The sequence below is a fragment of the Crotalus tigris genome, unplaced genomic scaffold (assembly GCF_016545835.1).
Source record: "Crotalus tigris isolate CLP2741 ecotype Arizona unplaced genomic scaffold, ASM1654583v1 scf7180000017935.1779662, whole genome shotgun sequence".
Classification (NCBI taxonomy): Eukaryota; Metazoa; Chordata; class Lepidosauria; order Squamata; family Viperidae; genus Crotalus; species Crotalus tigris.
Genome location: NW_024096727.1, coordinates 1,157,575 through 1,180,439, shown reverse-complemented (window position 1 = coordinate 1,180,439; position 22,865 = coordinate 1,157,575). Strand labels below are relative to the sequence as shown.

The following is a 22,865-nucleotide window of genomic DNA, read 5'->3' as shown; positions in this document are numbered from 1 at the left end:
CAGGCAGGGTCAAGGAAAAGACCCTTTTCTGTTGTGGTCCCATCCCTATGGAGCATTCTACCATTGGAAGTAAGAACTGCTCTCACCCTTTTGGCATTCCAGAAGGGTATTAAAACTTGGCTTTGCCAGTTGTCTTAGAGCACTGAGAGTGGCTGATGGGGTAAGAAGACTTCATCCCCCTGTCATCTGTTTCTTAGTCCTGTATATTTTTTTTTTGTATAGTTTAAAATTTTAATGTTTTAATTACTTTTGTATTTAACTTTTTATAATCTGCAGGCCACCCAGAATCACCTTACAGTGGAGTTGGGCAGCATAAAATTTAATAAATAAATAAGTAAACAAACTTTGCAAAACTAATAAAGGTCCAAATTTTGATAGGCGAAATATTTAGTCTAATGTATGCATTTAGAATTTCAGGAACTCATAGATGTTTTCACAAAACCACTATCTTGGAGAGAACCTGGAATGACAGAGAGCATCCTAGAAAACTCCAATGGTACAACCTAAACAGTTTATTTGCCAGCAAACGGTTGTTTGTTGACTGTCACTGACAAATCTCTTAGACCAGTGGCTACTGTAGTACAAAAAATTTGACTAAACTCCATGGAAGTGAAGTTTTTCTGCGCTACCCTCAGCTTTTTTACAAGACGAGTGAAGTCTCTTTCATTCAGTGCAATAAGAATCGCGGGCTGTGTGTGCAAATGGAACAATGAATCAGTAATAACTTATTACCATGTAATGAAAATTTCACTCTTAAATACTGAAACATTAATCTGTATCTGTTCATTATCAATCATCAACTGAAAATTGTTTCTTCCAGGATTCACAAATATAAAGTAGTTCAAAAGAAAAGCATTTTAATGAGCAGGTGGGCTAGTTTTTGAATGAGGAATTATGTTTTCCTAACCTTTCTCATTTTGCATTTCAAAAGCTTTTTAAAAACTACAACCTGGATTTTCCAAAGAACATCAATATAACCTTTTCAACCTATGCAAAATACTGAAGGGTTTTAATAGCTTTTTAAAAATTAAAATGAACATGAAAACAACAAATAACTTAAAAAGAAACATCAAAAGGAAACCAAAAACAGAGACAGAAGAATAATTTGAAAAGGAATGAAAACATTATAATGCTGTATCAGATTGCATTGCTAAAATCCTATGGATGTTGGAAACACAAGAGAACTTACTAATTATACAGTTGTACAATTTGTGCAGAGTGAAACATGTTATATATAGTCCTTAATGTATAAATAAGGTACACTACTTCATTTGTCTACTTCAGAATTTATATGATAACCATTAGAAAAGAATATGGAGAAAACAAATGGGTTTGAAAGCATGAACTTCAAAATATGCTGTTGAAACGGCTTTTAGGTCTCTAAATGAGGAAGAGTCCTAAGGCAGCCAACCCCGTCTATTTTAGGATGTAATCCTATGTACCTTGAATAAACCCCACTACACTCAGAAAACGTTGTTCTGAAGCTAACTCTGAGCAGGCCAACTGAATCATTCCCACAAATGTCAACTTAATACATCAATAAATAAATAAAAACAAGACATTTAAATAGCATAAGGAATGACAAACTGAATAAGCTGATTTATGCTTTGCATTCAGATCATTTTAACTTAGCCAGGTCATAACCTTCTTGAGCCAATTCTAGGAGAGAACCTAAATTCTGGATTTGCATCTGTCTCAATTCTTTTTTTAGAAGAAGGAACTACACTCTAATTATTTTCACATGGAACCTGAAACCAGTTTCCACCCAACAGATCTGGACTGGGAATATCAATAGATGGCAGGCAATCACGGTCACTGGCAGCATGTGTTGCCAGCCATCATGGTCACATGCTTTGACAGGAATCTAGATTAGTGCCAAATAACATTACTCACAGATTTTGCTACTGTAGTTTTATCCATTAGTGGAGGCTTGTAAGAATCCTTTTTAAAATAAAAAATAAAAAAACAGGCTAGAAGAGAATTGCCTGAGATTCTACCTATGGCAGAGACCCTACCGAACTAAATTTAATATTATTTCTGCAACTTTGCTTAAATGAAACAGATTTTGAAACAAAAATTCAGAATCATGTTCAAGTTACTATATAATATTAGATGGGTTACAACCAAGTAATCTTAAAAGAACTCTAAAGATATTCTTCTAATAAATATAGAACTAGAGCTATGCAAATCTTTAGAAAAAAGAGCTCTGCGGTGTTAAGGAGAGCATACAAAACATCTCTATGGTAGGAAAAATAAATGATAATAAAATGGCATATTCATTGCACATGTACTTTATAAAGAAAGCACAATGTGACCATGTTCAACATATAGAATAGTTTTAATCGTGAGATGTCAAAAAAGGAAAGTGGAAAACTGGAAAGAATGTCGGTCAAACTGCATGGGAACGTGAGATAGAGGGAGCTATGACACTTGTGAAATTCCCATAGACAGCTACTACTGTAAAAATAAAATCTGGATCATGTAAGAACACTGGGTCAGATCAAATCAGATCAGATTCAAATCTTATTCTATTTCATCTTAATTTTGGAATCCAGCATTATCTGCAACTCCCTTGAGATTCATCACAAATTAAGTAGAGAACATACTCAATATATCAGTGCTATGCTTGGATTGAATAACAGCAATTATATGTGTCTTTTTTAATTTGCCACTCAAAACAACAAAAAAATGCAGAGATCCTTTTTGTTTAGACTGTGAGAATTGCCAGAAAAAGGAAAAATGTCAGCATTAATTATCCAAGTAATTAAAAGATAGCTGTCATGAAGCTGAGCATAAACTAACTGGCAAGATCTAATTTAGATCTTTAAACATACAGATAAATCCCATTTGTTTTAAAAGATTCTTCTAGGTCAGCAGTAAGCAATTTGTGATGCTACTGAGCTTGCAAAATTTAATTCTCAACAGTCCCAGCTTGCTTATCTAACAGTGAAAGAAATGCTAACTATATGGAGCCAACCCCTGTCCTGGAGTTTTCCATTTTCCATGCCCCATCAGTTGAAATACAGATCTAAGGGAGATCTGTTGGGAGAACTTCTTCCGCAGTGGCTCACCTCTTATAGCCACTTCTTCTTTTAAGGAGGAAATTCATTTAGAGTTTTTTCAAATCTTTTGAGGGGAATGCTCACAAAAGCTTTGATCATTCATGAGGTGAATATGGGAATATTTGCAAAGTTCTACCTTGGTTTATCATTAAACTTCAAAAAAGCTGTTTACTGGCACACTCTGGCTTCTTACAGGCACATTAACTCAACTGTTGTCTATTTTCCCCTCTCCCTAGTTGCTTGAAGACTCCCCTTTTGAGACTCTGTTTAATCCAATCCAATCTTAGCTAGGTTCAGCCATATCTCTTAATCAGATCCTCTCCTAGCCTTGCCCCCCCCCCACCCCCATTCTTTTTCCTCCCTGTATCATTGTGCAGAACACACAAGCTCTGCCCTCTTGGTCATGTCAATTTCATAACCCAAAAGGGAAAACAACCCTTCTTTCTTTGCAGTCCTGGGATCAAGACTTCTTCAGGCTAATAGCTGAATGCCACACTTTATTTCTTAGTAGGAAAAAAAAAAGGATTGGAGTCAAAAAACATTTTTTAAAAGTGTGATTCTGGCCTAAAGACAAAACTAAAATGATTTCAATATTTTCAGTACTGGAAAGTAGCCATCTGAAGATAAAAGTTGGCTTGCATAAAGCAGCCCAAGAAGCATTCTGGAAATAAAAGAATATACTAGAGGCTAGCATTTTGCACTGTTTCTTTTCTATATTATTATTATTATTAGTAGTAGTAGTAGTAGTAGTAGCAGTAGTAGAAGCAGCAGCAGCAGCAAAAATGGTACACTGGAATATCTGCAAGAAATCTGTAAGCAAGGACCAGTAGGACCATAAAGTAGACAAAGTAATCAAAAATGAAGAAGCTAACATGTTCTGGGACTTTAGAATTCAAACAGACAAGTACCTGCCACATAACACCCCAAACTTAACCATTATTGATAAGAAAGACAAAAAATGTCTAGATAGTTAATACTGCAATACCTGAAGACAGCAAAAGAGAAAGAACTGAAGAAAATCACAAAATATAAGACCTGCAAATAGAAGTAGAATGGCTGTGGCAAAAGAAAGCAAAGCAAAGGCACCTATTACTAATAGTAATAGGTGCCTTGGGTGTAGTCCCAAAACATCTGGAGCCCTATGTGAATACCACTGGCATTAACTGGCATCAGTCAATTGTAAAAAGACAGCTTTACTTCAACAATTTACATTCTGCAACAGTACCTTTAATATTATTAAATATCTGCATATCTCAGGTCCTTGGGAAGGCCTGAGATAAAAATGCCAAATCCAGTGTAAACAGTTGGCTGACTGTGTGACCAACCATCATACTAATAATAATAATGAGATGTGGTGGTATAAGACCTGGCACTGACAAGAAAAGAAGTATTAAGTCTTTGGCCAAAGTAATTACTTAAAAAGGAAGAGAGATGTGCAATTCTCGAGGCTGGAAGAAAGAAAGCCAGGATTGAGTTCCTGGAAAGACATTTACTGCTGTGACTGGTGTAAATGTGACAGAGTGATGCCAGTTAAATTGGTTCTACAGACTGAAATAATTCAGAAAGTTCCTGTTGCCAGGAATTTGGGACATGTCCAGCAATAACTATTAATACTATACAGTAACATCTAGGTAATACCAATGGCTGATTAGTAGCTTGGTTGCTTCTTAACCTCTGGAAGTTGCTCTACTATGAAGATGGGAATACATTTACAAATTTAAGAAAGTGATGAGTAGGGCAATGAAATTAGGGAGACATATTAATCCATAGCCTGCCTCTTGTATGTTCAGAAATTGAAATAGCAATTTCTATCTTAAATTGTGAAATCTGAACTGAGGTGACCTAACTTGATAGCGACATCTGGTCTACACATTATATTGCTATTATTTGCCCGTTTCTCAGATTACCTTCCTGAAAATATTATTCAAGTCAAATATCTGCTGTAAATCTTCTGGAACAAAGAGGAAAAAGAAATCATTAGCTAGAATCTTGTTTATCTCCTTTAACAAATATGCTGTTGAGCCAAATTTGATTTGCAATGATTCTATGGAGACTATCATATAGTTTCTTTTTTTTTGCCCATCTTTTTTTTTTATTTTAGACCAACAAAACAAAACAAAGCACAACAAACATTACACACATACACACGTAATATATCCTTTTTTGTTAACAGCAATTTGTAACAGTACTCTTCTATTCTTTACATTTCCCCTCTCTTTCTTCTTTGAAATATTTGTCCTTATTGCCCCATTGTTTCTTATTTACATTTTCCTTCTTTCATATTCTACTACTTACTAGGAATCCAACATTATTCATTGTAATAATACTCATATTTTTTATAAGACTCGACCGGAATTCCATCTAAGCATGGTGATCATACAAATATTCTCATATTATTTAGTGCATATACTGTTTTTACTCTAATACTATTTCCAACATTAAAATTCACCCCTTTCCATCCAAGTATATTTATTTAATTTTATTTTTCTTTGACATATATAATAATTACTCCTTTCTTGTTTTATGCTAATATTGTGTATAATGTTTCTAAATTTTACTTTCTCTAGTAATTTTCTATAATCCTATTTTATGTAAACTTCCTAAAGATACATCATATCTACATCCAATTTCCTTGGATTGTTAAACGTCTAAACTCTTTTTCTTGATATATTTAATCCTTTAATATTTATAGAAAGGAGCTTAATTACGTCTCCCATTTTTAACTCGATCTATTTTTTTTGTTTTTATTTTGTTTTATACTTCTTGTCTCTATAAGTCTTCCTTTTACTTCTCTTTCTAACCTCTCTTTCTTGTAACTTTTGTATTTCTCATTCTCGATCAATTTCCTCTAATAGATCTTCATCATAACTTTTACACTCCGGCTCTTCCCTACTTTCCTGTTCTCCTTGTGAAAAGTAACTCTCATAAAAGTCCCGTGCTTTCTCAAGTGTATCTATCTTGTATTTTTTCTCCTGCCAAGTTAAAAGTATGCCTTCAGGTATTAACCAACGAAACTTAACTTTATATTTAATTGAGTTGTTAAAAATTGGTATTTTCGTCTCTGATTTCGTATACCACGTGGTATTTGTTTTAATACAATTATTTCTTTACCCTTATACATTATGAGACTATCATATAGTTTCATTGGCCACAATATGTATATGGTTTGCCACTGGTTTATCCCAGGATTTGTTAATTTCTCAACCTGTCCCACAACTCTAATAATCCTTAGTGTTATCTCATCCTGATAGTAACTAGATCCAATCCTTTTTAGCTTCCAAGGTTAACCTCTAGACAAGGGTAGCCAGAAGTAGTTTTACTCCCTTGTCATCTAATAGGCAAACATCCAATGTGCATATGTAGTACACATGCACACTGGGCTCTATGCTATTTTAATATACTATTGAAGTGAATGGCATATTTAACAATCAAGTGAGACTTAAATCAGCTAAGATTGTTTTAAGTGTATGGCAGTTTTACAAATTAGACCACCAGGTTGCAATGACGTGTTTGAAAGCCTTCCTTTGGAGAAGGACTATAATAATATCAATGAAAGCAACATGCCAATCATCTGCAATTAGAAGAATGGCTAACTATGAAAGTGGTATGCATTTTGCAAACATCTTTAATTACACCCAGCAGTTCATGATATATTCAGTGGTAATAATTCCTCACTATCAATACAACATTGTTAAGAGGTACTCCCTTTCTCTAGCTTTAGCTCATCCAAGAGTAGCATAGGTTACTTCTGCCTGCTCAAAAGTCAAGGTACACATTCAGTTTCTGCTGAATGCAAGAGTACTAGAAGTTGTTTTATCCCAAAGAGTTTATTCATTCAAAATGTCCAAATCAAAATGCTATTCTAGTAAAACAAAGTAACTTGAATAGAATCCCACAGGATAGTCAAGGGGGCAAATGATAAAAGCAATATTGTGCATCATGATGCAAATTCTGCTCCTATTGTACACCCATTTGTCATTTTGATGAAAGCATCAGAACCTGCAGATACTTCTGCAAAATTATGTTGAGTTATACAACCCAAAGTGTAAGGCAAAAAACAAAACAAAAAAAGACAAGTTCTCAAGTTTATCTAGCTTTACAAATGGAATCTCTCTGTAGTCTTTACATGGTCCATCTGCAAATACGGACTCAAAACTTACATTTTTGATCATTTGTTCTGTTTATAAACAGTAAAATTAATATGGTACAATTATTTCCCCTCCTTTTTTATTGATCTGACTACTGATTAGTGTCCCAAAAGAATTGGGAATAAGCATACTATTTATAAAAAACTAGCAGCTGTTGTGTTTCCTTTGTGACTTGTGTTTTTTTATGTGAGCATACAGTATGTAGATGCTGGTCTTGGCAAACTATTGCTCTGACCAACAAAGTTTAAACTTTAAGTTGCTAAAACTTTCCAACCCATCTCATCATATTTTCCAGCAGATCAATTCTAACTAAAGCCACAGAAGGATCAACTTCCTCCACAGAGATCAAGAATTCAAGGTCTGACATTTTTTTAAAAAAATCTCTGTGTTGTTTTAAAAGAACAAGTTCTATTAATTTTTTTTATAACGTCTCAACAAGAGACAACAAGAGATCTGAACTTTACAGAAAGAATTTGCCAAGGCTGTAAGAATGGATTAACTAAATCAACTCCAGTTCTAAATATGAAATTAATTGGTTTTGCTTAAAGGATTCCTTTTCTCATATTTTTTGTAGGAAGTGCTAAAAATGTAGAAAGAGCCTATGGTTTTCTTGGTGGCTGATGGATTTTCCATGCTCTCTTGGACTTTTGTGCCTGGATTGTCTCTGAACATAAATTTTTGTAGGCAAAGTTCATGCACTTATTGGAATTGACTAATTAAATGCCACCAAGTGAGTGTTGACTCTTCACAACTACAAAGATAGATTTGATTGGAAAGCACACATTATAAGAAATGAGGCCAGCAATATCTCCCTGCAGCATTTTTCTACAAGTACTGCATAGAACAGATTAATACAAGCAATGATTAAACACATAATGTGAATTAGAAACTTGGATAATCTCATGTTTTACACAGGGGCCAAAAACTAAGGTGTATTTTCCCTAATGTGTTTTCCATCCACCTCCTTCAATGTAAGTTGGGTTCCTTGTGATCTACGAAAAATTCTTAGAATTTTCTAAGTCTGCATAGTGCTTTATTAGTGTCATTGTTTTAATTCCTTCTTCCAAATAAACTGAAATCCAGGTATCTAAATCCTGAGTATATTATAATGCTTGAAAACTGACATGATTATAAACGTGATTATAAATGTGATAATTTTTAAATAGTACAATTTTTCTTGTTGTTCGGATTCTCTATTCTTCCCTGACTCTAAATTCAAATAGCAATTTAAAAAAATATATTTCTCTGAAATCTTCTGTCAAACTCTATAGCTAATCACTTTTTATATATTTCAATTAATGAGTATTTCATTCAAGTTCAGGGACAACCATCAGTGGCTGCTCACAAGAATCAAGATAGCTAAACTCATAATGAAGTTCAAGATCCCTCCCTGATTATTTCAAGTAATAGGAACAGATGCTTTATCTGTCTTTCCCATATGGAGTGGGAATGGCAGCTCCAATCAACCCTCGATCAATGGTTAATGTCTGGGAATAAAAAGAAATGCAGTCCAAAGCACCTGATTCTCTCCACCATGCTATAACAATACAGATTTCTAAAGATTTGTTGATGAAATTAGCAAAATTTGCTTTATTGTTGCTCTACCTATAATCTGCAAAGGATCAGAGTACTTTAAAGCAATCTTCCTTCCAGTGGCAGTGTATTGGGAAAGGCTGATGTGGATATTGTCCCATTTGCTATATGCCTTCACAAAAACATTATACAGTAAATTACAGTACACTGACAACCAATGACCTTCAGGGCCATGCAAGGATTATAAATCCTCAGCTCATTATTTCACCAGCTCTCTTTCCTTAGATGCTCAAGTTCCACACTCCAATTTAGCAAATGGTTATGGGATGACAATTTTCTCCTATAAAGATTCAGATGTATTCTGCAAGAAAATGAGAGCCAGTTTTTATTTTAAACTAGAAGAAGCTATTATATAATTGCAAATCTGGTAACCATAGTAATAGTAAACTAACCATCTTAAAGTTTGGAGTATTATAAGAAATACAGAATTATAAATTAAGGTTCATGTATATAATGCACAGATTAGAAAACAAGAGTTGCTAAGCAAACACTACTATTCTTTAACATTATAAACAGACTTATATTGTCGCTGATTAAATGTTGAGTTTTATGTTATAGACATCCTATCTCAGCCTGTAGAAGAAGAACCATTGCATCATTATTCATAGACAGCAATATGGACAAGTAAGTTGAATAAATCTATACTGTATCAGCCAAATAAAAGAAAATGTACATAAGCAATAATTTTTCAAAAGAAGGATTGGAGCTCAGAGTCAAGAAAGTTAGCTGCACAACTTTACAAAATGGCACTGCAAACTGTTTCTTAAACATGGAAGAAATCCAAATCTTTTAAAAATCAAATCTATTTGGCTTTATCAAGGTAGGATAAACAGACATTTATATATTAAGATTTTAAGATGGGAGTGTGGTAAGGATGTTGATTCCTTGTAAAAAGATTCACATCAAAAACACTCTACTAGATTCAGACTTCAGGAACCTATTACCACCTTCTCCTTTCCTTTTATTTTAAGGCACATGCAGTAATTTGACAAGTTATGGCACTGAAATCTGTTCCCAATCTCAGGAGGAGCATCCATTTTTTTCCTAGGGCTGAAATTATAAATCCCAGCATTTCCACTGATAAAATAATACTGTTCATGTCAGATTCTACAAGAAATGTTGATACTTGTAGACTCAGTCTCAACTCCATAAAGAAAAAAAGTTCCACTGTCTTTCTGAAACAACAGCTACTTTCTTTTAGTTTCTTGGGAGTTAAGGAGAAAGAGAAGGCAGTGGAAAATTACTTACATCAAATTTTCATGATTGTACAAACCAAGCTTTTTAAAAAGCTTGGATGTGCCTTCATGATTTTTTTCAGTTACTCAAGTATTAAACCAAATTAACTGCATAATGCAAATATAAATGAAAGGGCAAGTCCAGTATATTTGTAATTATCCAGATATTTGGGTATATAGGAGAATTAGTGGCCTAAATATTTCAGGAAATAGTAGATTCCCCCCCCCCAGATAACTGTAATTATTTGCAATAGCTTGCAATTCCCCAAAATGACAGATACATTTCAGCAGACACAACCTTCTGCTTGACAGTAATAGCTAATCCATACTTCCCCTACCACCCCATCACCCAAATAATAGCAGTTAATAAATTCAAGTCTCTGTAAAATATATTTCCAGTAATCAGTTACATATATTCTGATCAGGTAGTCTTGGTCATCTCCAAATATCAAGAATCAATAAATTGACAGAACCAGCACTTTGCTTTTGATGTATACTCCCCATAGTGTGCTTGCTTATTCTCTTGTAATCTCTTCCTCTCCTATCTTTTTGCTCTGCAAGAGGGAGGGAAGAAAACAGATCAGGTACAGGTCTAGGCAACCTGGAATTAAGGAGAAACTTCCTAACAGAGAGGACAATTAACCAGTGGAACAGCTTGCCTTCAGAAATTGTGGGTGCTCCATAACTGGAGATTTTTAAAAAGAAACTAGACAGTCACTTGTCTGAAATGGTATAAGTTCTCCTGCTTAAGCAGGGGGATGGACTAGAAGACCTCCAAGGTCCCTTCCAGCTCTATTCTATTCTATGTGACTGAAAAACACTGCAAAGATAATAAAAGAAGAAAGCTTTTTTTTCAGTTGTTGTAACTTTGAAACGGTCACTGAACAAAGTAGGCTCTCAGCTTCTTTGGATACACAGGTAGGAAAAAACAAGTCTTAGGATTAGTATATATATATATATATATGGAAATGCTGGAAAATTTGCATAAAAATACAACTCCTGGGCATATTTATACTCTCCTGGTGTTCGTATTTTATTTGTACCATATATGGAAATATATATATGGCTTGAGGTTTACAGTTGGCAGTTGTTAGTTTTCTGTTAATTATTGCTTTTCTAATATCTGTAATAAAATTATCTGTAATTTTATCTGTAATAAAATTAGAGTTCTGTCCCTGAATTTCTGACCACTGGTCTTTTGAGTTTGAACAACTGTCTGGGTGAAGACTGGAAGCCAATGAGCTGTGCCCGGCTAGAACAGTGTGCACCATCCCAGAATGCAGTTATGTTATATGGATCTTAATTACTACAGTGGGAAAAAAGGAAGGCTTCTGCTGCAGCCAGGTGACTCTTCAGCTAAATTTGGTGTTCCATATATAACAAAACCCACAGTTCAAGCTGACTTAAGAATAAGAACAAAGCTATAGTCATTCTTTCTCTTGCATAAATTTTGAGTTGACATATTTTGAGGATGTGAGATCCCAGATCACATCTACAATTAAACTATTATAGGAGATAGAAGCATTTCTAGGAAAGAGCAGATGGGTTACATTTGTTTGTTTACCTACTTCTCTATTATATTTATTACCACATTCCACAAACATTCTTGGTGGTTTATAATATAATCAGATAAAATCAATGACACCTATGTATAATTGATATAGTAACCACAGCATAACACTGGGTGATGTCAGAAATGGAAGGGGAGAGCGCCTTAGCATCTTTCAACCACCTTAAAATGGTCTGCTTACCTTCCAATACTACTTCCTTGCCAGTCTTCTTCAGAGCTTGCACTGCCTCATCATGGGAAGCATCGGACAGGTCAGCACCATTGACGGAAAGGATGGCGTCCCCTACAAACAGAGCTTCTGTCTGGTCTGCAGCCAGCCCCTTAAAAATCTTGGATATCAGGATGGGCATTTTATTTTCCCGACCACCTGGAAACAGAGTCCAAATAAAAGCCACTAAAGAAGATGTCATACAAACATATGAAAGATAACAGAAGATTTGTTCTATGCAAACCTTCTCTGATTTTTTGTACCTTCTTTTTGTATTTTTTGTTTATTTGTTTTTTGCAGTGGTGGTAATTAAGGATAGACTCAAGTTACATTTCTGGAGGATTTCTGGAGTTGTTACAGGGAGAATAGATATCTGAACAACAGCAGTTTTTATAGAATGACCCAGCTGTAAAAATAGAGATAAGTGAACAATAACATTTTTTCTGATGATTTAATTTTACAAAATAAATGTTGTCCTGAGTAATGCATAAAAATACTTGTCCACATTCCAGATACAATTCTATAGATATGATTTTACATGCTTTGAGAAATATTGTATTTTAAGATTTGAAATATATTTTATTATATTTTGATTGATCCTAATTTTATACTATATCACATGTACATATTGTGGGAATAAATATATCTGTATTGGCTTTTGTTTTATTTTTTATTTGTTGTTTATTGTTGGAAAAAAGACTTCTTATTTACATCATTTTGTTACCTTTCTTCTAGGACCTTGGCACTCAACTATATCTTTCTAGAATCCAACATACTGAATTTCAAACAGAAGTTTTGTGCCATAGGTATTATGTATAAAAAGTATCTTACAAATATATTTTAAGCCTAAATATAATGAGTTTAAGACCCAGTTCTCTGGAAAAGGCTCTATTGCTGTGAAAGGTAGAAGGAAAGACAAGAAGATAAGGAGCAAAGTGGATGGACTCAGTTACATTGGTGAACAGTGTAGTTGGGAGGTTTGAAGGATCAAGTTAGGGATAGGTCATCACAGAAAAATTCTTATCTATGTGGCTGCTAGGAGTCAAAAACAGTATGATCACATAATCAATTATCAATAATGAGTCTAAATATAGTTGCCCATCTTGACTTCTGTAGTGGCTGAACAACCACACAAATCCAATGATATATTCCCCTGTTTTTTAGGAAAAGCAAAAACAAAACTTTTCCCACAGCGAAATATAGCTCTAAACCCAAGTGGGGTTTTAAAGGATAAGCTTGATCTAAAAATATTAGATAACAGCACATCTGAAATGTTATGTAAATGAACTATTTTAGCTCGTACCTCAAAGTATCTGCATAATGAAGAGAATATGTCTGCATATTTAATATCCCTCTAACTACAAAGCCCAAATTATTTGTTTTCATTAATTGATTTCACCTGCACAATCTTTAAATCCTGGAATGTTACTAATAAGATTACACAAAGAAGCAAGATTAAATGTTCCCCCACTCCCAAATCCTCCTAGCACCTTCAGGACTAGGAAATTTATTGCAATGCAAATATTTATGGACTGAAGCCAGCTTCTCTAGATGTATGAGACAGGAAAAGGCTGACTCCTTCACTTTCCATTCATACTTACCGACTAAGCTGAGTATTATTTATAGATGTGGTGATAACTTTGTTTTCTACAATTCCCATGACACTTGCATGCAAATGAAAACCTCTTGTCTCAATAAGGTGTGCTCTCCCTTCTCAATTTGAAGGTCAAAGATAATATGGCATCAAATGATTTACAAAATATTATCTGAGAAGATCTGATTCTTATTTTACTATATATCACCTGTCACCAATAGACAAGGCCTTCTGTCTTTTACATCTGTTCAAGTCTCACGGAGAAATGTGTTCCCTTTTGTATTTCTGACCCTTTCCATTCAAATAAAAGAAACATTCATTGGATATCTGATTTTACCCTCTTCTGCTTTCTAGGCCACATGAGCAGTCACAAGAAATAAGAACACAAGAGCCATACTAGAGACTAATGAAGTGTGACCTTCTCTTCTCCCAGGATGGCAAAAAGCTCTTCCAAGCAACAGTTTTGAGAAGTGGTATGTAAAGCATTAGACCAGCCATCTCTAAACCGATTGCTCTGCAAATATATTAGTCTATTACTGTTGTAATTCCCTATGTGGTACGCATGATAATTTCACAGATTTTTACATGTCCAATTTTGAAATTATCATATCTATATCTATCTATCTACACACACACACACACACAGACACACAGTCTTTTTTGAGAACTTCTTTCACCCTTTCAGCAATGTAAATCTATATAGTTACCCAGAAGCCAGTCATAATGAATTTAAAGAAATATATTTCAAGGCAAGTGTGTATAAATTTTTAGATAAGATAACCTTTATGGTCATTTTTTACTATGAGCACAATGGCCCATATTAAAAATGAAATTCTGTTGCCTGCTCTCAAAAGAAAATATGTATCTACACATATACATATATAACATACATATATACATGCTATATACATATATACAAATATGTATATATATATATATACCTACACACACACACACACATATATATATTAATCATTGTCCATTTTGAATACAAATTTAAATTTGTAATTTAAATCTCTATTAAGGATACTTAACATTTCCTTTGTTCTTATATTTCATCTGCAATTAATTAGACAATTTATATTTTTTCTTTGTTGTGCAAAATAAATTGTACTTAGGAGTTTTAATACGTAGTTTTGTGTATTCTTAACTGGGTATAGACATATATAGGATTTGCATTGTTAATATTGTTCCACCCTAAAAAGTTCTTCCTATATTTAAGAAACTCCTGTATAGCACAATTGGACTAAGTTTTGAACTTGATGTCAGGGCAAACATTGCAAATGGACCAATACACACACACACACACACACACACACACACACACACTATGGATTTACATATTCATAAGAAAGAGGCAGTGGCAGCAGCAACAGCTTTTGCAGCCTATGGATCCAGAATCTGGGGAAATATAGGTGGCCACACCTGACTACCTGTAAACAGCAGCCCTGGACTTTCACCAGTGCAGCACTGAAGCAGAATCTTGGTTCATGCATTGTGCTAATTTATGTTATGCCTAGTTCTTGCTTATTGAATAAAATATGATCTGCTGGATCCACACAGCATGTTAAGCATGTTAAATCAAATAAGCTAGTATCTATCTGCTTTACAAGTCCAGCCAGATCATTTAGTCCAAAAACCTTCATCTGAAAAATCATTGTTTTAAAAATGGAACCTAAACAGCAGATCCTGCAGAACAAAATTTACATAAATTCCAAGGTTCATGGGATTGTTGAATACTTTTTCAGATTGGATTTTTAGTCTGCAAACTATACACTTTGCAGCTGTCTAAGATCAAGTTAAGAGAAGAATGAATGCAGCATTATTTCCAAGTTGTTACTTTCAAACTTTAATACAGTTCTAGTTTCTTAGGGATGAGCTTGACTGCAATTAATACATTCCTTAATTTCGTGTCAACTTCAGTTGGGACTTTCCTCTTCTCCTTTTCACTATCCTCTGGAGTTTTGGTTTCTTTTTCTGAAGCGGGAGGAATGAAACTGATTTCAAAGGTCATTACTGCATGAAACCAAAAGTGGCTTATAAAAAAAGAGGTAGCAGAACTCTTAACTCTGGAGAGATTCCCAGTCCCGCTACAGGAAGGCAGCGCTAGATCTCGAGTGCCCAAAAATAGCCAATCCCATAGTCTGGGGGCGAAACGGACAGCTGTACTGTACTATGTGGGGAATCCAGTATTGTAGCTTGGCCCAAAGCTACTTGGAGTAGCAAGAAACGGCAGGTTGAAAGCAGGGTCGCGAGTGAGGTCGGCGGAGGAAAAGCAAAATAGTGATAGTGTGATAAAAGTGTGATAAAAGTTGCTAGGGAGAACAATGGAGGCGAAGGGACCTCGCCCTCCCGCTTACCTTTGATGCTGATGCCGAGCCCCCCCACGTCCTGCTTCACGATCCGCACCGTGCGCTTGATGTTGGTTAGCGAGTCTGGGACGAGAGCGCACGCCTCGGCACCGTTCAGTTGCACGGGGCTCGGCGGCGGCTGCAGCGGCTCCTCGGAGCCCTTGGTGCTGGGGATGACGCTCAAGAAGTCTTCGGAAAGAGTCACCAAGACGCGCAGCCACTGCTCGCCCGGCGCTCGCAGCTCCAGCAAGCCGCTCTTGGGCGCTCTCCGGACGGCCGCCATCTTCAGCGCATTCCTCGGATAGCTGCTGCCGCCGCCGCTTCAACGCCTCCTCTCGCTTGCTTGTAATCGGGCCGTGCGTACGGCGAAGAGCTACCGAATCGACCCGACGGCTAGCCGAGCGCCGAGTGAGCTAGCCGTCCCCGGCAGCGCTTCCCCGCCCAAGGAGCCGCCCCTGGACCCTCCTCTCCTAACCCCGGGAGGGGATTCGGGAGCCGTGCGTGACGCCCCGTCTGGCGAAATACCCCCTGCTCGTTTGGGGAAGCGTGGTTGCTTCCTCGGTCGGGCAGAAGGGCAGGCGCGAGCGGTGGGCCTCGCCCTCATCTTTTCAGAGATCGTCAGAGCCCTGTCCGCGCATTTGGCCGCCGTCGTCTTCGGCTGCCGTTGCCAGCTGTACCGTCACGTCTCGCCTCAGGAAACCGGGGATGCCACATATTTTATTTAATTTATTTTTTAGTGTCAGGGCTCCACTGTTAGGGCAGGCCAAAATTTAACAGGTGAAGTTTCTATACCAATGAATTTTCACAGAAATGGGGATGTGCTTTCAATGAATTTCTTTCCAGAACATAACTTTATGCTTTCCGCTCTACCAGTCAGTGGCAAAACCAGAATGGTACCATTTTCCTTTTCATTTAAACTTACAGAAAAGCTTGAACAGAGTCTCCCCCCCCCAAAAAAAGACACAATTGAGCCTGACATTTTGATGTAGAAGTGCCTCTGAGCTTTCATGTCTGTGTATCTCTGTGTCTGGATAGCATATTATCCGAGGCTCCCTTTGACGTTAGCACCAATATTGCTTTTTCAAATTGGGAAAGGATTAACCTTTCCTTGCTGTGAAAATCTTGTAAATCACAGTTTGAAAACTTGTTGAAGTAATTGCAGTATTCCATAATGCTTATGATCAGTAGTGACTTTCAGTCTGTGGCTAAGCACAGTTTAGGTTGAATTCCAGTGGTATTAATATTTAAAATGTGAAAAACATTGCGGCAGGTAATCTAATGGATCCCAGACTTTTCAAGTTTGAGTCTAAAATAATAGAAGCAAATTGAAATTTGAAATAAAATAAAACATTGTTGCTATTTTATGTTGATTCTGCTTCACCTTCTCTTGAATGTTGTGTTGCCTGTGTGTGTATATACAGTGAGCAACACTGCAGCATTGTCCTATTACAATATAGAATTTCCGATATTCCCTCCACCCGTATTCTTTTCTTAGATGTACTGCTTGGGAATAACACCCTTCCAAGACTGTCCAGATTAAAATAGGTACACTTGCTTAATATGCGTAACCATAAAAGTAACTCTCTCCTGAGCCACAATTAGCAAATGTCAAGAGCAACCTCCTTCCATGAAGTCTTATGTGTGGCATAACCTGCTGAAGAATTTCTGAACTTTAACATGTACTTTTGTTACCATTTATATAACAGAGATAGGAGAAAGAATGTAAAAATAATACTCCTTGAATGCTTGTGAAGTGTAGTGATGGGGGAGATCTGAGTTCACATTCAACACTGATGGTATTAACTAGTTGGGTGATGAAGCCAAGTTCAGAGAGCACCATGAATTTTATAGTTCAACCCTGAACTACAAGTATTCTCTTCTCTTGGAATCTGTATTATGCAAGGTTGAACAAAGATCCAAGATTGGATAAAGGTCAAAGGTCTAAGGACAAAGATTGGAGACAAGGGAAGGTCATGTTTGGAACATATTGGATGAAATATCTAAGTATCTAAATATCAGGATCTAAGGCTTAAAATACAATTAATTTATAAGATATCCCACTGCTGGGTTTTAAATGTGCTATAGTCTAGGTTTCAAATATATAACAACAAAGTTGATAGCACCGTAGTGGAGGAAGAAAGGTGGCATTTGATGAATCTGGAAACTATTATTTTATATATTTTTTTTCCATTGAGATGCCCTCTGGATATGTCAGGCTATAATTGCATTATCTCTGTGCTGTATTGTTTGGAGGTGATGGAAATTAGTCCAATACAACTAGAGAGTACCATGAATAAAAGGCTTCTTTGCAGCAAGCTATAAATTAATGATAAAACAGGTTCTATGACACTGTCAGAAAGAAACACTGAGCAGAAGTTTTTGTTAAAGGATGAGGAAAGACGTCTCAAAACAGTACACAATGCATACAAATTAATTAAAATTTGTAACAATGTGATAAAAACATTGTTTTGTTGCAACAGTTTAGCAAAACAACAGAGCTCATGCCTGTTATCTCCACTTCAAAATCCCCGATGCAATCTAGTTTGTTATAGAGTTGTTTTGGGAGATTCCATTACAGGAGCATGCAGTAAATTTCTTAGAAAACTCACTGTTTTGTTAACAGAAAGCCAGCTAAGTTCCCCCACCTTGGAGATCATGCTAGTTAATACTGGGATCCATCATCTAACATATGGGTTTCTTTCACCATAAAGTCTTTAATTGCTGAGATAGAAACTACTACAAATCTTAATATCATTTTACGTTTTATACTATGCTGACTTTGGCTGTTGATATTCATATATTACTTGGATTTTAACCATGATTTGCATTTTAGATATATTTTTTATTTAAAAATTTTACATGAGTAAAAACAGACATGAAAACATATATAAAGGAAAATTAAGGAAAAGATAAAAGAAAATGTGGGGGACAGTAAAAAGGTAAAAAAAATACAATTAAAGAAGTGACTTCTGATCTTCTTTACAGCTGTTAAAATTAATATTCCTCCTTTTCTCTAAGATTAGATTGCATAGTTACCCTCTGTCCTATATTCAACTCTGTTTTACTTAGCAAATTCAGAAATTACCATTTCATATTTTTCCATTTTCAGCAAAAAGTCCATAAAAAGTTTCTATTCTTTTATAAAAGTACTTAGGGTTTTATCTATGAACAAGCAGGTCAATTTCGCCATTTCTGCAAGTTCTGCCATCTTCACAGTCCATTCCCCCTTGTGGGTACATCAGTATTTCTCCAGCATCAGGCATAATTTTTTTTTGGTGCAGTAAGATATTTTTTAAAATAATAATATTCAATTACTTCAGATATGAAATACTGAAACATTCTTTTAGAAATATTTAGATGATAGAAACATTGTCACAGCAGAATGTATAAAACATATTTGCTATTATTGTGCAATGCAGTCATTTTTTATTCTAAATGAAATGACTTTGAGGGCATTCCAGCATGTATGGATAGCAATCTGGATCAGAATCATGCCAGGTTAGCCATCTCCCTGGTCTCAACACATTCATGTTCATGTACATACACACACATCACTTCCATTTCAGTATTTGAGTCATATACATCTAAAGTTGCTGTTTGGCAAACAGCAATATCATATCATATTGTAACATATATATTATATCCTGCCCAACAGTACTTTACACTGCACTCTCTGGGCAGTTTATAATGTAGAAGCATTATTTGCATATTTCCCCAACAATCTGGGTGCGCATTTTACCAACCTCCAGAAGGATGAGTCAACTTAGAGGTCCATCAGGATCGAACTCCTGGCTGTGGCCAGAGTTTGCCTGCAATACTACACATTAATCATTGTGCCACCCACTGTGCCTTGCAACTGTGGAATGAACAGGGCTTTTTGCATGTGGCTTGTAATTCCAGAAAACTGTAGAGCAGGAGTATCAAGCTGCTGGCCCGCGGGCCAGATGCGTCACAACAAAACTGCACCCAGCCCATTGCCAGCAATGGGGAAAAAGTTCTGATATGTCACGTGACGTCACGTGATGTCGCAAGTTTGACATGTCTGCTGTAGAGGATGTAGCAGTAATATAGTGATATCATTAGGAGCCAAGACTAAAACCCCTTTTCCCTTTTCCTGTACTTTCTATGGCTGGGGAGTACTGAAACAGGTTATTAAGTCTTGAAGTTTTGGTCACCGCAATGTAAAAAAAATGTTGAGACTCTAGAAAGAGTACAGAGAAGAGCAACAAAGATGATTAGGGTACTGGAGACTAAAACATATGAGGAACGGTTGCTGGAATTGAGTATGTCTAGTTTAATGAAGAGAAGGACGAGGGGGGACATGATAGCAATGTTCCAATATCTCAGGGGCTGCCACAAAGAAGAGGGTGTCAAGCTATTTTCCAAGGCGCCTGAAGGCAGGCAAGAAGCAATAGGTGGAAACTAATCAAGGAGAGAAGCAAACTAGAACTAAGGAGAAACTTAGAACAATCTGCCTCCAGAAGCGGTGAATGCTCCAACACTGGAAGTTTTTAAGAAGAGACTGAACAGCCATTTGTCCAAAATGGTATAGGGTTTCCTGCCTGAGCAGGACCTCCAAGGTCCCTTCCTATTATTTACTATTATTATTATTAAGTTGATACAAAACAGGAGAGTGGATGCCAAATTGCTAACACCTCATAAGATAGGCTGAACACTGGGCTCTATCCAACAAAATGCTGTTCAAAGTAAGAAATGTAAGGTTCTGCCTCTAGGTATGAAAACAAATGAGCACAGGTACAAGATAGGTCATACCTAGGTCAGCAATAAAATTTGTGAGAAAAATCTGGGTATCCTGTAATTTTGTAGTTTAGCAGTCTCTTACCTTTCATATTCAGATTTCCAAAACATTTTCCTTGTCCATGCTTGCAAAAAACATACACTCAGTTTCAATGGTCTAAATACCACCGTAGTTTTAAGTAACTGAATATCCATAACAGGAATCAAAAAGTTTTGTTTTGCACTTCAAATGACGTCCTGTTTCTCAGCTCTTTTCTTTTGATCAGTTTAGCTTAGAAATTGTCAACATGCTTTTAGGTGTCATTTTAAAAGATTTTCTTTTCTGGAAGACTTGGGAATGGAGGCAGACAGTACAGTGTGAAACAATAGAATGTATTAAAAAAGGGCTCTTTTGAAATCTTGCCTTCAGTAGAGGTGATGTCTTGAATGTATAAGCAACAGTCTTCTTTGAAAATATAATCCCGCAACTCTTCTTCACATTCTTGTCAGCAAAAAATGTTTTAAAGGACCTAGAAAACTGTGAAGGTTTATTACAGTGGTATTTTCAGATGTATTCTTTATATATTAAAGATCTAATACTCTTTGAAAAATATAAAAATGTATGGCTGTCAGGAAGTATTAATATACTGGCACTTACTTTTAAGATAGGCTTTGAGAAATACTTGACAATTGGAATAATTTTGATTATTGATGTTGTTAGCCCTAGACTTCTGCCAGAAGGTATCTGCTGTCCACAATAGCCTCCCCAATATGGAAAATGTATTGGAATTCAACTTTCATGTTTCCCAATGTTCACAATAATGGAATAATCTGGGATTGACATTCAACTCATCTGAGGGCATAAACTGAGGAAGGTTGACCCAGAGGGTTCCCATGTTCCCCAGTGACTGATTTCCTTTGGAAAACAAAGCATATATTTACTCAGAGTAGTTGCATCGCTCAAAGATTCTTAAGTACCACACTGCTGTCATCTTTGCTTCCCAGACACACACTGGACACTCACTTTACAATGGTAAAATGTGGCTGCAGCCACAAGTACTTTCCTAATTAGTCTGCCTGCTGTCCAGATCATTACTAAAAACATTAAACTATCTTTGAAAACTAGTTTGAAGATTATTGATTATCTTTATATCTTCTCTGTCTATCTTCTACTTGGCCTTGCCTCATCTCCACCATCTTCTTTCCCTTCCCAGCTCTGCTACCCTTTCCATCACCATTTTGCTCTCTTTCCTCCTCTTTTTATTGTTTCTGTTGAAAAGAGGAAAGGAAGTGTGTGCATTTTTAAGAGAAGGGTTTGGTGATACTACAACAATTATAGTAGGTTTTTATGGCAAAGAGTCTATGAATTAACCCCAGGCTGAAAATCCTGAATAGATGGAACTCCACTTGCTTGCTTGTTTAGTTATCAAATAAAAACATAACCAATCCATTCAAACCACAAAAAATCCATATAGAAACTATAAAAATCTCAGCTCTCCCATGTCACGAGCAGCTATGCCATAGCTCTGGTAACTCACATCCTTGCCTCAGTGTTGAACAGGATCAATCTTCTCATGGGTTTTTGAAAGGCTAGTAAAATCAGGGCCATCAGTATCTATTACTACTTTACTAATGACCCAAAGCATGCTCGTTTATCTAATAGGATGGGAGAAAACATTGGTGACAAGTGGTCCTACCAGTAACCTATAGTTTATGCAATTTTAAAAGATGTCAACCAGCAACTTAAATTGCCCCGGGAAGCTTTCTGAAAGCCAGTGCTTTCATGTAGCAATGGTGTAACATGGGCACATTTTGGTGCATCAAAAACTGCATAACCTGCTATACTCTGGACCACCTGAAGTTTTTGCATATGCCTGAATCACAGCCCAGGGTAGAGTGTACTGCAGTAGTCAAATTCCCAAAGAGCCTCTCTCTTTATTCAAAAATGCACTTTTAGCATTCCACCGAGAATTATTGGGAAAGAAGGCTTAGACCTAGATAATTTCTGATTTACTGCCTACAGCCAAGATAACATAGTTGGGGCCTGTCTTTCATTAGACAAACCAAAACTTAGGCTTCTTAAATAGGCTTCTCCCCACCCAAAAAACATAGATTCCATAAAACAGAATATTCTCCAGAGAATGTTTAAAACAAGCAATATTAAATTTATTATTGAGAAGTACAAAAAATAAGGAAACTTTATTTTGAAATGGGCTGTGAATGTTCCATTTTGGTTTGATAACCATCAGTGGATAGTTAGTTTTTACAAAGTGAAAAGCAAAATGATTGAAACTGGGCTATCTATTGCCATTACAGGAAACAAGTGAAAATAATCTCTCCTAACCAAGAGTGGCTTCAAACCTATTA

General features: G+C 36.1%; 1 protein-coding gene across 1 annotated transcript in view; it reads right to left on the bottom strand.

Annotated features, from left to right (window-relative positions):
• SNTA1 (syntrophin alpha 1) overlaps nt 1-17,062 on the bottom strand; it is a 53,305-nt gene extending 36,243 nt beyond the window's left edge. Inside the window, exons 1-2 of the mRNA XM_039344715.1 lie at nt 15,771-17,062; nt 11,790-11,975 (exon numbers count right to left, since the gene is read on the bottom strand). Coding sequence (XP_039200649.1) covers nt 11,790-11,975; nt 15,771-16,044 — 460 coding nt within the window. The 5' untranslated portion in view covers nt 16,045-17,062. The remainder of the gene's footprint in view (nt 1-11,789; nt 11,976-15,770) is intronic.
• Between the last annotated feature and the right edge of the window lie 5,803 nt (nt 17,063-22,865).